Source organism: Lipotes vexillifer, unplaced genomic scaffold (assembly GCF_000442215.2).
Source record: "Lipotes vexillifer unplaced genomic scaffold, Lipotes_vexillifer_v1.1 scaffold135, whole genome shotgun sequence".
NCBI lineage: Eukaryota > Metazoa > Chordata > Mammalia > Artiodactyla > Lipotidae > Lipotes > Lipotes vexillifer.
Window position 1 is genome coordinate 692336 of NW_006774574.1, and position 14823 is coordinate 707158.

The 14823-nt window shown below is 38.6% G+C and overlaps 1 protein-coding gene across 1 annotated transcript in view; it reads left to right on the forward strand.

Annotated features, from left to right (window-relative positions):
• The window catches only part of CMAS (cytidine monophosphate N-acetylneuraminic acid synthetase), a 15684-nt gene extending 15545 nt beyond the window's left edge, over positions 1-139 (forward strand). Inside the window, exon 9 of the mRNA XM_007449373.1 lies at positions 1-139. Coding sequence (XP_007449435.1) covers positions 1-139 — 139 coding nt within the window.
• The last annotated feature ends 14684 nt before the right edge of the window (positions 140-14823 follow it).

The window sequence follows — 14823 nt, forward strand, 5'->3', positions numbered from 1 at the left end:
TCCTGCTGATGCCTGTGCCGCTGCCCAGAAGGCTGTTGGATATATCTGCAAAAGCAGTGGTGGCCGTGGTGCCCTCCGAGAGTTTGCAGAGCACGTTTTCCTACTAATGGAAAAGGTTATTAATTCATGCCAAAAATAGAAATTAGTGTTATGTTGGAAAAGAAAGTATACAGCCTTCTTCAGCCACTTTTATTTTTGATTAAGTACAATTCCATGCTGTAATGTTAACAGAGAGTGTGATTTGATTTGTGATATATCTTAATATCTTTTAAAGCAGAGTCTTATCAAACTGTCACTCCAAAACCTTCTATGAAATAACTGTGCTGTACTTTTATCTTTATGCAGGATCATTATTTAGAGATTGATTACAGTCTCTCTCAGATTTTTAGTAAATGCAAGTAAGAACATCATCAAAATTGACTTTGTATTGTATCCTGTAAAACTGTGTGTTTGTGTGCTTTTAATGATGCTGAAACTTTATTTATTTTGGGACAGTTTGTCTGGTAAGACATGCCCTTCTATTAATTAATAAAATTACATTTCACAAACTTGATGAAAACTGTCTTGTTGCTATAGAAGAGATTTACCAAACATTGCCTTATTTCCTTTAAACACTGACCATGCAGTCAGCGTGAGAAACAAGCCACTAAATACCAGCTGTAGAGCATCCGATTGTACTTCATATATGGATACATACAGCACATAAATACAAGTACAGATGTCTGAAGAAATTCATGTATTGTGAAGGTTGTATATTGGTTTGTAGTAAATCGTTTGCAGTTACCTCGGAGATCATGGTAATTTTGTGTACTAAATTTGGCTATTATCACAATTTTACAGCCAGCACAAATCTCTCTCCTACCTGGTTAGATTCCAAGAATGGGACATTAGCTCATAAATGTGGATGCTTACCTAATAAAAACACTAACCATTTCTTGTGGAACATTTTCATCTATTTCCACTATAAAAAGAGTTCATGTAAAACTCTAGCAAGAAGCAAGCCATTCACGCCACACTATATAGGAAGCTGTTTTCCAGTCAAGACTTGGGTGGATCTGTACAGTTCAGTGTCTACCCCTGTAGGCCAGACATAAGTTGGAAAAAAAAAGGGCCATCTTCTACCTTAATTTCCTTTACATCCTGTCCTGGTTTTACTCCCATCTTTCTTGCTTTTCCACTGCTAACTCTATGTTCTCCCATCCCCTTAAATTTACACATTCCCCAAGGTTCTAAACGCAGCTCTCGTTCTTCCCGAAGACCACATCTCTATTCAGTATTTCAGCTATAACCTCCATGCAGATGACTCCAAAATCTAATTTCTGTTGTGAGATCTGGTTGCGTTTCAAGTTCTCTGTATTATAGGCCAGACTCCTGTACCTCATCTCTCAAATGTCTGATTTTATCACTGGGACATCACAGCCTTCCTCAGTTTCTTTTCATTTCTAGTCAGACACTAAATCTTGAGGTTGATACTACTAGCCCAGTGTCCCTTCAGTTTATCTAATACTATTGCTAGATTATGTATTTGCTGTTATCATTTACAAAATCTGTAGTGACTCCATGCTGACCACAGAATGTAATCAAACATTTCCCAGTCTGAATGTTCTCCGGACACAATAGTTCCAGCTTCGGTTCCTACTGATTCTTGTGCGGTTCTCCACCCCAATCAAGCTATTCTGTGTAATTCTCCAACCATGCCTCTATTAGCCTATTCTCAAGTCTTATATTTAATCACCACATGAGTCACTCATTCCTAAAAAAACGTCCTGACAAAATACCTCCTGTAAATACCATGCATAAGTAGAGATTATACTGGAGTCCTTGTTTCATTCCCCTCACCCAAAGCCAAATATAAAGAGACAGTTCAGACCACATTGTGACTCTTAGTTCCTGTGCGCCCAATAGTAGGGAAACTTAGCCAAGAAAATGTATCTTCAGCTCTGACATGTAAAGAACTTCTAAGTTGCCAACCCCTTCCCCTTCCAGTTTGTTCAACAAGACAAACTGGCCAAAATCAATGACAATCACATCCAGAGATACAGCACCTGATATTGGTTTGCCTAGAGCAAAACCTGCTGGATGCCATAAACTGATGGGAACATTTAGTAATTTTGCCAATTTCCAGAAGTTTTGTGGAACTAATGTGAGAGTGAGAAACTCCTAGAAACTGCAGTCATGGGAGGTGGGAGTGGGACACACATTCCCTCCAGAAATGCCAGCAGGTTATCACAGAACAGGTCTGAGGATTCAAGAAAAATCCCCTTATGGTCCTGATAGGAGAATCCCTATCTCCCTAAGAAAGGACTACTCCAGTAGGAAGGACATCTCCCCAGAGGGCAATACAGAAGCCTTACCCCAAAAGGGAGAAGGGAACTCCGCTCCACTCCAACCTCTCTGTCTCACCCAAGGTGGGGAAATTCCCCCTTATTCAACAGGGGAGATGACATCAAGGAAATAGAGAATGCTGCAGACAGGAAAAACAGTAGCAGCAGGAGCAAGAAAGCTATACGTTGTAGGAGAGACAGAAACACCTGTTAAGGCATATTCCCAAGACAAGCCCACTAAGAGACCAAGTCTTAGAAGATTTTAGAATGTTGCCCGTCTTCTACACCCTATGCTACACCAATATGTTGCTAGTATGATAACAGTGGATTACAGCTTAAAAGACTACAGGACACAGACTTTCTCTGAGGAGAAATAAAAAAAGGAAGTCCCAAAATCAAAACCAAGGGCATGGAGGAATTTGAAGTCTCTGGTCCCTATAGCTACAGGAAAGAGTAAAGACAGCCCAACTCCTAGAAAGATTAACATAAATCTTCATACTAGAGACTTTGTGTCTTGGTACCCATTACCCAATAACATACATGGCTTTCAACAACAAAATTATAAAGCATACAAAAGGCCAGAAAAAGCAGAGTCTGAAGAGAAAAAGCAATCATCAGATCCAGACTCAGATATGACACACTTGTTAGTATTATCAAATAGGTGATTTAAATAGCTATGATTAATATCTAAAAGGATGTAATGAGAAAAGTACCCAACATGAAAGACCAGATAGGTAATGTCAGTAGAGAGATGGACACTATAAGAAAGAATCAGAAGTAAATGCTAGAAATCAGACACAGGAACAGAAATGAAGAATGCCTTTGAGAGTGGGTGAGTAGACTTGAAACAGCTGAGGAAAGAATGGGTGAACTTAAATATTAGCCGATTTTATTTTGTTTTTCTCTATACATCTGACTTACATGTTTATTTTATTACATTTTGTTTTTTCCAGCTTTATTGAGTTATACTTGACATATAACATTTTGCAAGTTTAAGGTGTACAACATGATGATTTGAAATATGTATACATCGCAAATGATTTTCACAATGTTAGCACATCCATTACCTTACACAGCTACCACTCCGTGTGTGTGTGTGTGTGTGTGTGTGTGTGTGTGTGTGTGTGTGTGTGTGTGTGCTGAGAACATTTAAGATCTACTCTCTTAGCAGCTTTCAAGTGTACAACACAGTATTGTTAACTACAGTCACCATGCTGGACATTAATTCCCAGAAACTTACATATCTTATAACTGGAACTTTGGACCCTTTGACCAACATCATCTGTTTCCCTTATTCCCCAGCGCCTGGCAACCACCAGTACACTCTCTATTAATTCGTTTGGTTTTTTGGTTGCTTTTTTTTAGATTCCACATATAGGTGAAATCACATGGCATTTGTCTTTCTCTGTCTGGCTTATTTCACTTAGCATAAGTGCCCTTAAGTTTCATTAGTGTTGGGCAATAGCAGAATTTCCTCCTTTTTATGGCTGAATAATAGTCCACTGTATATATTTATATACCACGTTTTCTTCATTCACCATTGACGGACACTTAGGTTGTTTCCATGTGTTATGAACTTGTCAAGTTAACACTTAATAAATGGATCACATAGATATGTGGTCAACCAAGGTGGTGACACAGGAGACTCCTGAACTCCTCACACCAACGTAACAAATGTACAGCTACATATAGCAATTTCCTTTAAAACAAATCCAGAAATTAGCTGAGTGATTCCTAAACTTCAGACAAATGAGAAAATACACACACTGAAACTGGTAAAAAAGGCTGAGACACACTCTTGCTATAAACCCTACTCCCAGCACAGTAGGGGACAATCAGGAGGGAACTCCAACTACCAGCTTCTCCCCGAAGAGTGAAGAGTTTGGACATTACATTTAGCACCCAAACTTTTAAGACCCCCCCACACAATAGATGGGACCCCAAAACACCTAACTCTGAGAGCCAGTGAGGCTTGCATACATGAGACCCAAAAGACTATCGCAAAAGAAGCAGCAATAGTTAATGGGCGTATGAGCACTTGACAAAGCTATCCAGGGCTCAGTGCAGAGGAAGCAGGCAAAACACCCATCTCACACCTTTTCCCTGGAAGCACCTTAACTACATTCTTTACCAGCTGCTGCCTGAGAGTCCAGTCTTGGTAAGATATATGTTTCTAGGAATTTATCCACTTCTTCTAGGTTATCCAATTTGTTGGAATATAATTTTTCATAGTAACCTTTATAATCCTTTGTATTTTTGTAGTGTCAGTTGTAATGTCTCCTCTTCCATTTATAATTTGATTTGAGTCTTTTTTTTTTTGGTTAGCTAAAAGTTTGTCAGTTTTGTTTATGTTTTAAAAAAACCAACTCTTAAAGTTTCATTGATTCTTTTTCTATTGTCTTTCTAGTTTCTATTTCATTTATTTCTAATCTTTATTATTTCCTTCTGTTAACTTAAGGCTTAGTTTGTTCTTTTTCTAATTCCTTGAAATTAGGTGGTTTATTTGAGATCTTTCTCTTAATGTATGTGTTTATCACTATAAACTTCCCTCTCAGAACTGTTTTTGCTGCATTCCATAAGTTTTGATATCTTGTATTTCCATTTTCATTTGTCTTGACATATTCTTTTATTTCCCTTTTGACTTCTTTTTTGACCCACTGGTTGATGAGGAGTGTGTGAATTTCCACATATTAGTGAGTTTTCCAACTTTCCTCCTGTTATTGACTTCTAGTTTTATACCATTGTGGACAGAACAAATGCTTGACATAATTTCAATATTCTTAAATTTGTTAAGGCTTGCTTTATGACCCAATATATGATCTCTCCTGGAGAATGTTCCATGTGTGCTTGAGAAGAATGTTTATTTTGGTGGTATTGGGTGGAATATTCTATATATTTTGTTAGGTGCATTCGGTTTACAGTGTTATTCAGGTCTGCTGTTTTCTTATTGATTTTCTGTCTGGTTGATCTATCCAGGGTGATCATAGCATATGGATAAATGAAATGATTGACAGCAGTGTCTCAAGGGATGGGAAGGATGACTTGGGAATACACTCATAAAGTGGCGCAGTATAGTGTTATTTGAAGGTGGACTTAGAATATTTTAAAATGTATATTGTAAACCCTAGGGCAACAACTGAAAATGTTTTTTTTTAATGTCGAGAGGAAGTAAAATGGAATAATACAAAATTCTCAAACACATGGAAGTCAGAAAAAGAGGGGTGGGAGCAAAATGAACAAATGTAATAGAAAACAGAATAGAAAACAGTTACAAAGATGGTAAATTTTAATCCAACTATATCAATAATCACTTTAAATGTGAATGGTCTAAACACACTAGTTAAAAGACAGAGGTCTTCATATCGGATTAAAAAACTAGACCCAACTTTATGCTGTCCACCACAAACCTACTTTAAATATAATGACTCAGAAAAAATTAAAAGTAATGAGATGGAAAAAGAAACACCATGCTAACACTAGTCAAATGATAATATCATACACTGTACAAGTTATCTATTGCTGTATAATGAACTACTTCAAAACATGTTTGCTTAAAACAACCACCATTTAATTTTTCACTGCTCTTTGGGTCAGCAACTTGAGTAGAACGCAGTAGGGTTGCCCTTCTGGTCTCACCTGGGCTTACTCTTGTGGTCGCAGTCACCTAGTGGCTAGAATGACTGAATGATCTGAATTTTACTCACATGCTGGTTGTTGTCTGGGTCTTTCTCTTCTTGTAATCTTTCAACTTTAAGGAGAGCAGCTGGAAGGTGAGATTGGAAGCTGCAACACCTCTTGAGTGCTTCCTTAGTCACCCAATGTCACTTCAGTCCCATTTCTACTGGTCAAAGTGAGGCAAGTTGCTGACTATCCAGCCCAGGTCAAGAAGTCAGGAGATACAGTCTATTTCCTAATGGAAGGAGTTTTATTTTTAATCCACTATCTATGTTGATATGTTCAGCTTTGGGAATTAAAGAAGCTGGGAAAAGAGATATGTTTGAGGGCTTTTATTGGAATTATTATGCATCATGCACTTCGGGCAAGTTAGTCAACTTCTCTGTGCCCTACCTTCCTTACTCTAATTGAAGCTAATATTATAGTATCACCTCAGAGGATTGTCAAGGTTAAATGAGATAATATATAAGTAGCATCTTTAGAGGAGTACCTGGTTCATGTAGGGCCTCTAAACACTGATGGTGATGATGATGATGATGATGATTTAGCAATTACTACTTCTAGATTCTAGCTTCAACTTTGTCACTAATTAGCTTGGTGGCATTTTTCAAATCATTTAACACCCTCAAGTTAGTTTATTTGACTATGAACTGAGGGGCTTATATAATAGACTACCTCTACGATCCCTTCTCATTCTATAGTTGCAACTGTACTGATGTTTAACTGAGAAGAAATATTTCACATAGAAGAAATATATGCCAAATTTATGGTAAATATAGGTATTTAGGGCACTGGGGATGACTGGCCACCGAATTACAGTGCAGAAGTCTTTTAAATTTCTTATTACAAAAATAAACTTGAAAAGGAAATACTCTGGATTAGATTCTGTGGTTCTTTGAGGGAGAGCAGCTATCAACAAAATAATCTGTGAGGACTACTTACTTTTCTTCAATTCAGCAATAAAGCATTAGCATGTTAAAGGTATTATAACAGTCCCTGAAGATAAAAAGATAAATAAGACACCAGTTCTACTGATGTCTACTCTGATGCAGAAATCAGCAGAGGCAAAATTAGCCTAAGCTGGCCGACAAATATAGAGGAATGGGATGAGAGATGAGTCTGGAGCGGTAAACAAAGCCAAATCATACAGGGTTTTGTGAGTTACACTAAGGAATTTTTATTTTATTCTAAGACCAAGGGTACAGAGAGACCCTTAAAAATCTTGAAGCAGGAAAAGCTTTTCAGGTGAAGGTGCAATTCGAAGTGGCCTTAAAGATGACAGAAAATTTACTACCAGCTAGACTGTCCACTTAGCGCTTGCTCTTCTCTTTGTAAAAACTTACAGTGACTCCAGACTGCCCACAGAATAAGGTAAATAAACACTTCTCAGTCCAAGTGGTATAGTTCTTTGTATCCTTCCTGCCCTTCTACTCTGATGAAGAAATCAGCAGAGACAAAATTAGCCTTTCTCTCCTTACCCCACCCGTGCCCATTATTCTCTTAAAGTTCAATCTTCCTTCATAGCCTGGAGTATTTATATGGGTGTTCATTTGTTTAAGTTCTAAAAGGTCAGAAGGCCGGTCTGTTCTATTGGCATCGTATGGCTTCAGCGTGGTGATTCAGAGGATGTTGAGATGAGCTATAGGCCGATCACCCTTGATACTGGACTCACTCTTCCAATTGCTGCGAGTATTGTCAGTAGATGAGCCTCAGCTGTCAGCCCTCTTCAGCGCTGCTTCAGCTAAAAGAGTTACTTCACCGAAAGTCCCCCCTTCCTGGGGGTAGCCAACATCCAACGACTGGATGGACCCAGAGGATAAAAGTTCTCCCCACTTTCCCCAATAAGAGGCAACACTAAGGGGTCATGCTAGCTTCAGAGCTCCCTGTGGGGTCAGCTGAAGCCGTTGTTGAGACTGCATAGCAGCCCATCTTCTCCCTCTGCCCCATCCTCCCAAGATCACTTTCCTATAAACCTCCTGGACATTAATCTCCCTCTCAGAGTCTGCTTCTCAAATAGGACATTGGGAAATATTTCCTGAATGAGCAAAAGAATGAATATACCGAAGGATAGATCCTATACCAATTTGAGGGGGGAAATAGATAGAGGAATCACTGTTACCTGAATTGTTAATTATTTCCTCATCATTTAAAGGGCCATATGTGAAGTCTTAATAGTCTCTGTTACAATTCTCCTGTGTCTGGTCTTTCGTTTGTTTTCTACACACAAATTGCATTCTCCAAGTGGAAAAGTTTTTATTATGAATGTCACCTTTGATGACCTTGTGCTCTTGTCTGCCTGAACTGGCTGGAAAAGTTTTACTAATAAAAATATACTAAAGAATGTTGGTTTGTCCACATTTCATTGACAATATTCTTGTTTTATACTGGGTAAAATTTTATTTTTTAAAAATTCTTATTGGAGTAGAGTTGATTTACAATGTTGTGTTAGTTTCAGGTGTACTGTAAAGTGAATCAGTTATACATATACATATATCCACTCTTTTTTAGATTCTTTTCCCAAATAGGTCATTACAGAGTATTGAGTAGAGTTCCCTGTGCTATACCATAGGTCCCTATTAGTTATCTATTTTATATATAGTAGTGTGTATATGTCAGTGCAGCCCCACCCCCTGCCCCCCTGGTAACCGTAAGATTATTTTCTACATCTGTGACTCTATTTCTGTTTTGTAAATAAGTTCATTTATACTATTTTTTTAGATTACACATATAAGTGATATCATTGCTGATATTCTTAATGCAGGACTGTTTCATGCTTTATTATTAAATTGGTCTCAAAATATAAAGATAAGATAGATGCAATATTAAGTATCTGTATGCCGAGGAAAATGTATGTATTTAAAAAAATCTGTGGTTAACATTTTGGCCACTGGGTGTCACCACAGTTCTAGCGTTTCTTTTTGTTTTTTTTGTTTGTTTTTTTTGGAGCATAGTTGATTAAAAACGTTGTGTTAGTTTCAGATGTACAGCAAAGTGATTCAGTTATACATATACATGTATCTATTCTTTTTCAAATTCTTTTCCTATTTAGGTCATTGCAGAATACTAAGCAGAGTTCCCTGTGCTATACAGTAGGTCCTTGTTGGTTATGTTTTGAATATAGTAGTGTGTATATGTCAATCCCAACCTCCCACTCTCTCCCTCCCCCTTCCCCCCCAGTAACCATAAGTTCGTTCTCTAAGTCTGTGAATCAGTTTCTCTTTTGTAAATAAGTTCATTTGTATCATTTTTTTTTTTTGGATTCTGCATATAAGTGATATCATATGATATTTGTCTTTCTCTGTCTGACATACTTCATTTAGTATGATAATCTCCAGGTCCATCCATGTTGCTGTAAATGGCATTATTTCATTCTTTTTAATGTCTGAGTAATATTCCATTGTGTATATATGTACCACATCTTCTTTATCCATTCATCTGTTGATGGACATTTAGGTTGCTTCCATGTCTTGGCTATTGTAAACAGTGCTGCAATGAACATTGGGACACATATATCCTTTCGAACCATGTTTTTCTCCGGATATATGCCCTATTTTTAGTTTTTTAAGGAACCTCCATAATGTTCTCCATAGTGGCTATAACAATTTACATTCCTACCAACAGTGTAGGAGGGTTCCCTTTTCTCCACACCCTCTTCAGCATTAATTGTTTGTAGATTTTTTGATGATGGTCATTCTGACTGGTGTGAGGTGATATCTCATTGTAGTTTTTTTTTTTTTTTTTTTTTTTTTTTTTGCAGTACGTGGGCCTCTCACTGCTGTGGCCTCTCCCGCTGCGGAGCACAGGCTCTGGACGCGCAGGCTCACGTGAGGCCATTGCTCACGGGCCCAGCTGCTCCACAGCATGTGGGGTCCTCCCGGACCGGGGCACGAACCCGTGTCCCCTGCATTGGCAGGCGGACGCTCAACCACTGCGCCGCCAGGGAAGCCCCTCATTGTAGTTTTGATTTGCATTTCTCTAATAATTAGCGATGTTGAGCATCTTTTCATGTGTTTGTTGGCCATCTGTATGCCTTCTTTGGAGAAATGTCTATTTAAGTCTTCTGCCCATTTTTTGATTGGGTTGTTTGTTTTTCTGATATTGAGACACATGAGCTCTTTGTAAATTTTGGAGACTAATGCCTTGTCAGTTTCTTCATTTGTAAATATTTTCTCCCAATCTGTGGGTTGTCTGTACGTTTTGTCTATGGTTTCGTTTGCTGTGCAAAAGCTGTTGAGTTTAATTAGGTCCCATTTGTTTATTTTTGTTTTCATTTCCATTACTCTAAGAGACAGCTCAAAAAAGATATTGCTGTGATTTATGTCAAAGAGTGTTCTATGTTTTTCTCTAAGAGTTTTACAGTATCCAGTCTTACATTTAGGTCTTTAATCTATTTTGAGTTTATTTTTGTGTATAGTGTTAAAGAATGTTCTAATTTTATTTTTTTACATGTAACTGTCCAGCTTTCCCAGCACTATCTATTGAAGAGAGTGTCCTTCCTCCATTGTATAGTCTTGCCTCTTTTGTCATAGATTAATTGACCATAAGTGCATGGGTTTATTTCTGGGCTTTCTATCCTGTGCCATTGATCTATATTTCTGTTATTGTGCCAGTAGCATACTGATTTGATGACTGTAGCTTTGTAGCATAGTCTGAAGACAGGGAGCCTGATTCCTCCAGCTCCATTTTTCTTTCTCAAATTTGCTTTGACTATTTGGGGTCTTTTGTGTTTCCATGCAAATTTTAAGATTTTTTGTTCTAGTTCCATGAAAAATGCCATTGGTAATTTGATACGGATTGCATTGAATCAATAGATTGCCTTGGGTAGTATAGTCATTTTGACAATATTGATTCTTCCTATCCAAGAACATGGTATATCTTTCCATCTGTGTCAATTTTGATTTATTTCGTCAGCCTCTTATAGTATTTCATGTACAGGTCTTTTGCTGTCTGGGTAGGTTTATTCCTAGGTATTTTATTCTTTTTGAAGCAATGATAATGGAATTGTTTCCTTAATTTCTCTTTCTGATGTTTCATTTTTAGCAAGAGATTTACCTGTGTTAATTATGTAACCTGCAACTTTACCAAATTCATTGATGAGCTCTAGTAGTTTTCTGTTAGCATCTTTAGGATTTTCTATGTATAGTATCATGTCATCTGCAAACAGTGACAGTTTTACTTCTTTTTTTCCAATTCGGATTCCTTTTATTTATTTTTCTTCTCTGATTGCTGTGGCTAGGACTTCCAAAACTGTGTTGAATAAAAGTGGCAAGAGTAGACATCCTGCCTTATTCCTGATCTTAGAGGAAATGCTTTCAGCTTTTCACAGTTGAGTGTGATGTTAGCTGTAGGTTTGTCATATATGGTCTTATTATGGTTGAGGTAGGTTCCCTCTATGCCCACTTTCTGGAGAGTTTTTCATTTTTTCAAATGAATGTTGAATTTTGTCAAAAGCTTTTTCTGCATCTATTGGGATGATCATATGGTTTTTATTCTTCAAGTTGTTAATGTGGTGTATCACACTGATTGATTTGTGGATATTGATAAATCCTTGCATCCCTGTGATAAATCTCACTTGATCATGGTGTATGATCTTTTTCATGTTTTTTTTTTTTAATTTTAATTTTTGGCTGTGTTGGATCTTTGTTGCTGTGCGTGGGCTTTCTCTAGTCGTGGGGAGTGGGATCTTCTCTTTGTTGCAGTGCACGGTCTTCTCACTGTGGTGGCTTCTCTTGCTGTGGAGCATGGGCTCTAGGCGTGCAGGCTTCAGTAGTTGTTGCAGCACATAGGCTCAGTAGTTGTGCCACATGGGCCCTAGAGTGCATGGGTTTCAGTAGTTGTGGCACACAGGTCCAGTAGCTGTGGCAAATGGGCTTAGTTGCTCCGTAGCATGTGCAATCTTTCCAGACCAGGGATTCAACCTGTATCCCCTGCATTGGCAGGTGGATTCTTAACCACTGTGCCACCAGGGAAGCCCCCCTTTTCATGTATTGTTGGATTCAGAATGCTAGTATTTTGTTGAGGATTTTTGCGTCTATGTTCATCAGTGATATTGGCCTGTAATTTTTGTGATATCTTTGTCGAGTTTTGGTATCAGGATGATGGTGGCCTCAGAATGAGTTTGGGAGTATTCCTTTATATGAAGTTGTTTGGAATAGTTTCAGAAGGATGGGTGCTAACTCTTCTCTAAATGTTTGATATAATTTGCCTTTGAAGCGATCTGGTCCTGGACTCCTTTTCGTTGGGAGTTTTTAAATCACAGTTTCAATTTCAGTACTTGGGACTGGTCTGTTCATATTTTCTATTTCTTCTTGGTTTAGTCTTAGGAGATTGTACCTTTCTAAGAATTTGTCCATATTTTCTAGGTTGTCCATTTTATTGGCATATAGTTGCTTGTAGTAGTCTCTTATGATCCTTTGTATTTCTGTGGTGTCCATTGTACCTTCTCCTTTTTCATTTCTAATTTTACTGATTTGAGCCCTCTCCCTTTTTTTCTTGATGAGTCTGGCTAAAGGTTTATCAGTTTTCTTTATCTTTTCAAAGATATACTGGGTATCATCACAGTTCTAACTTTAAAAGAAAAATAAAGTTTTAATCAACTGATTGGAAGTAACTAATAAATTATTTATTAATTAATAAGAAATTAATGTTATTAAATCTCATGATTATTAATCTCATTAGAGATTTAATAACATATTTTCATTGTTCAACCATCATACATTGAACATTAATATCCACTAGAGGAAATTCTTTGTAAAATACAATTTTAGCATGTTTTGTTTTTCTTCACAACAAATCATATATAGAGAAAATTTCTTCTAACCATGACTGGAGTATCTCGTGTGAGTGGGCAAGTGGGATGGGAAGGCTAAGGCTGAAGGAGGACATGGAAACAGTTGAATTACTGCCTTATCAGAGAACCAGAGCCAACTAAATAGAGAGAGAGAGAGAGATTCCCAAAATAAAAATGACCTCTTTCTGTCTTAACTTCTTTTAATCCTTACAATCTCTGTAAAGTAAGTACTTTTATTTCCTCCATTTTACAGATGGAGAAACTGAGGCACAGAGAGGTTAATAACTACCCAAGATCAGACACAAGTTGGTGGAACCAGAATTCAAGACAGAGAACATTCCCAAGAGTAGCAGATTATACCCTTGGTGAAGGCCTAGACAGCGTTTTCAAAATGTCATGGTACCTCAACCACCCTCATCAAAGTTGAATATAATCATTGGTAAAGGGCTTCCCTGGTGGCGCAGTGGGTAAGAATCTGCCTGCCAACACAGGAGACACGGGTTCGAGCTCTGGTCTGGGAAGATTCCACATGCTGTGGAGCAACTAAGCCCGTGCACCACAACTACTGAGCCTGCGCTCTAGAGCTTGTGAGCCACAACTACTGAGCCCACGCACAACAACTACTGAAGCCCACACGCGTAGAGCCCATGCTCTACAACAAAGAGAATCCACTGCAATGAGAATTGCACCGCAACAAAGAGTAGCCCCCACTAGCTGCACCTAGAGAAAGCCCATGTGCAGCAACAAAGACCCAACGCAGCCAAAAATAAATAAAATAAAAATAAATTAAAAAAAAATCATTGGTAAGTATAATAATTGTTAACATATGTATTCCAGCTGCATCCCTGACTACTGAATCAGAACTAACCCAGACCAATCAAATGAGAAGCTCTGGGTATGGGGCCCAGAGAATTGGTATTTTTAAAAGTTTTTTTTCCAGGTGATTCTCTTGTGCAGCCAGAGTTGATGTCATGTTTTTGAGCAATAGTTCTCAAATGAAATCTTGAACAAGTACCTTAGAGGTGATTCTAATGCAAATTCTGCAAAATACACTTTGAGAAACTGTCTTAAAGAATAAAAAGACAGGGACTTCCCTGGAGGTCCAGTGATTAAGACTCCATTTCCACTGCAGGGGGCACGGGTTCGATCCCTGGTCGGGGAACTAAGATCCCACGTGCCTCATGACCAAAATAAAAGAATAAAAAGACAGGGCAGAGAAAAGAAAGCCAAAGGGGGGAAAAGTGTTAGATGAAGACTCTTCCAGGTGGTATTAAACTATGGCTGATTTTCCAGATCCAAGGACCAGGCTGTCTTGAAGCTCACGTCACAGACTGGGCAAGAGGAATCTGTCAAGGGGCCAGCAACTCCACCCGTAGTCTCTCCTCATGCCTGACCCACTTGGCTAGGGGGTTGTGTTTTGCAAAATGTGAGACCTGGTTAGCCATGTGGGCATTCCGGGTCCACCAGCACAGCTGCACATTAGGGGTCCATCATGAGTGGGGGACCACTGCCTGCCAATGGCAGTCCATGGGACTCCTTTAAGGACCCCATTCCTGAGCCCACAAGCAGTGATTCAGGCCTGCAGAACTCTGTCACTGGACTTTTTAGTCATCACCCTCCACTTCTGGCTGTAAGGGCTAAAGAAATAACGCCTTCTGGCTTAATCACCAGTATTTTCACAGTCTAGTACAGCACCTGGAGTCCATTCTAAGGGATTCCCAATCCTTCTTCCATCACCTGTAAAAACAGGAAAGCCTGAAGTACTGGCAGGAAAAGAGCAACACAGACAGAAATAGGAGTCAAGACAGAACCACTGGATGTGGCTGGGGAAATGACAACACGTCGCTGTCCTCTTCCTTCCATCCTCTACCTGCACTTGGTACCTACATTCGTCATCCTTCTCGCTTCTCGGAGAGGAGAGTCCCTGAGGGAGGCAATTCAGGGCACGGGAAAGGTGCTGAGCTGGATGGGCCCTCACGAGTCTTTTTGTACAATCTCATTTTTTTTTTTTTTTTTTTTTTTTTTTTTTGCGTT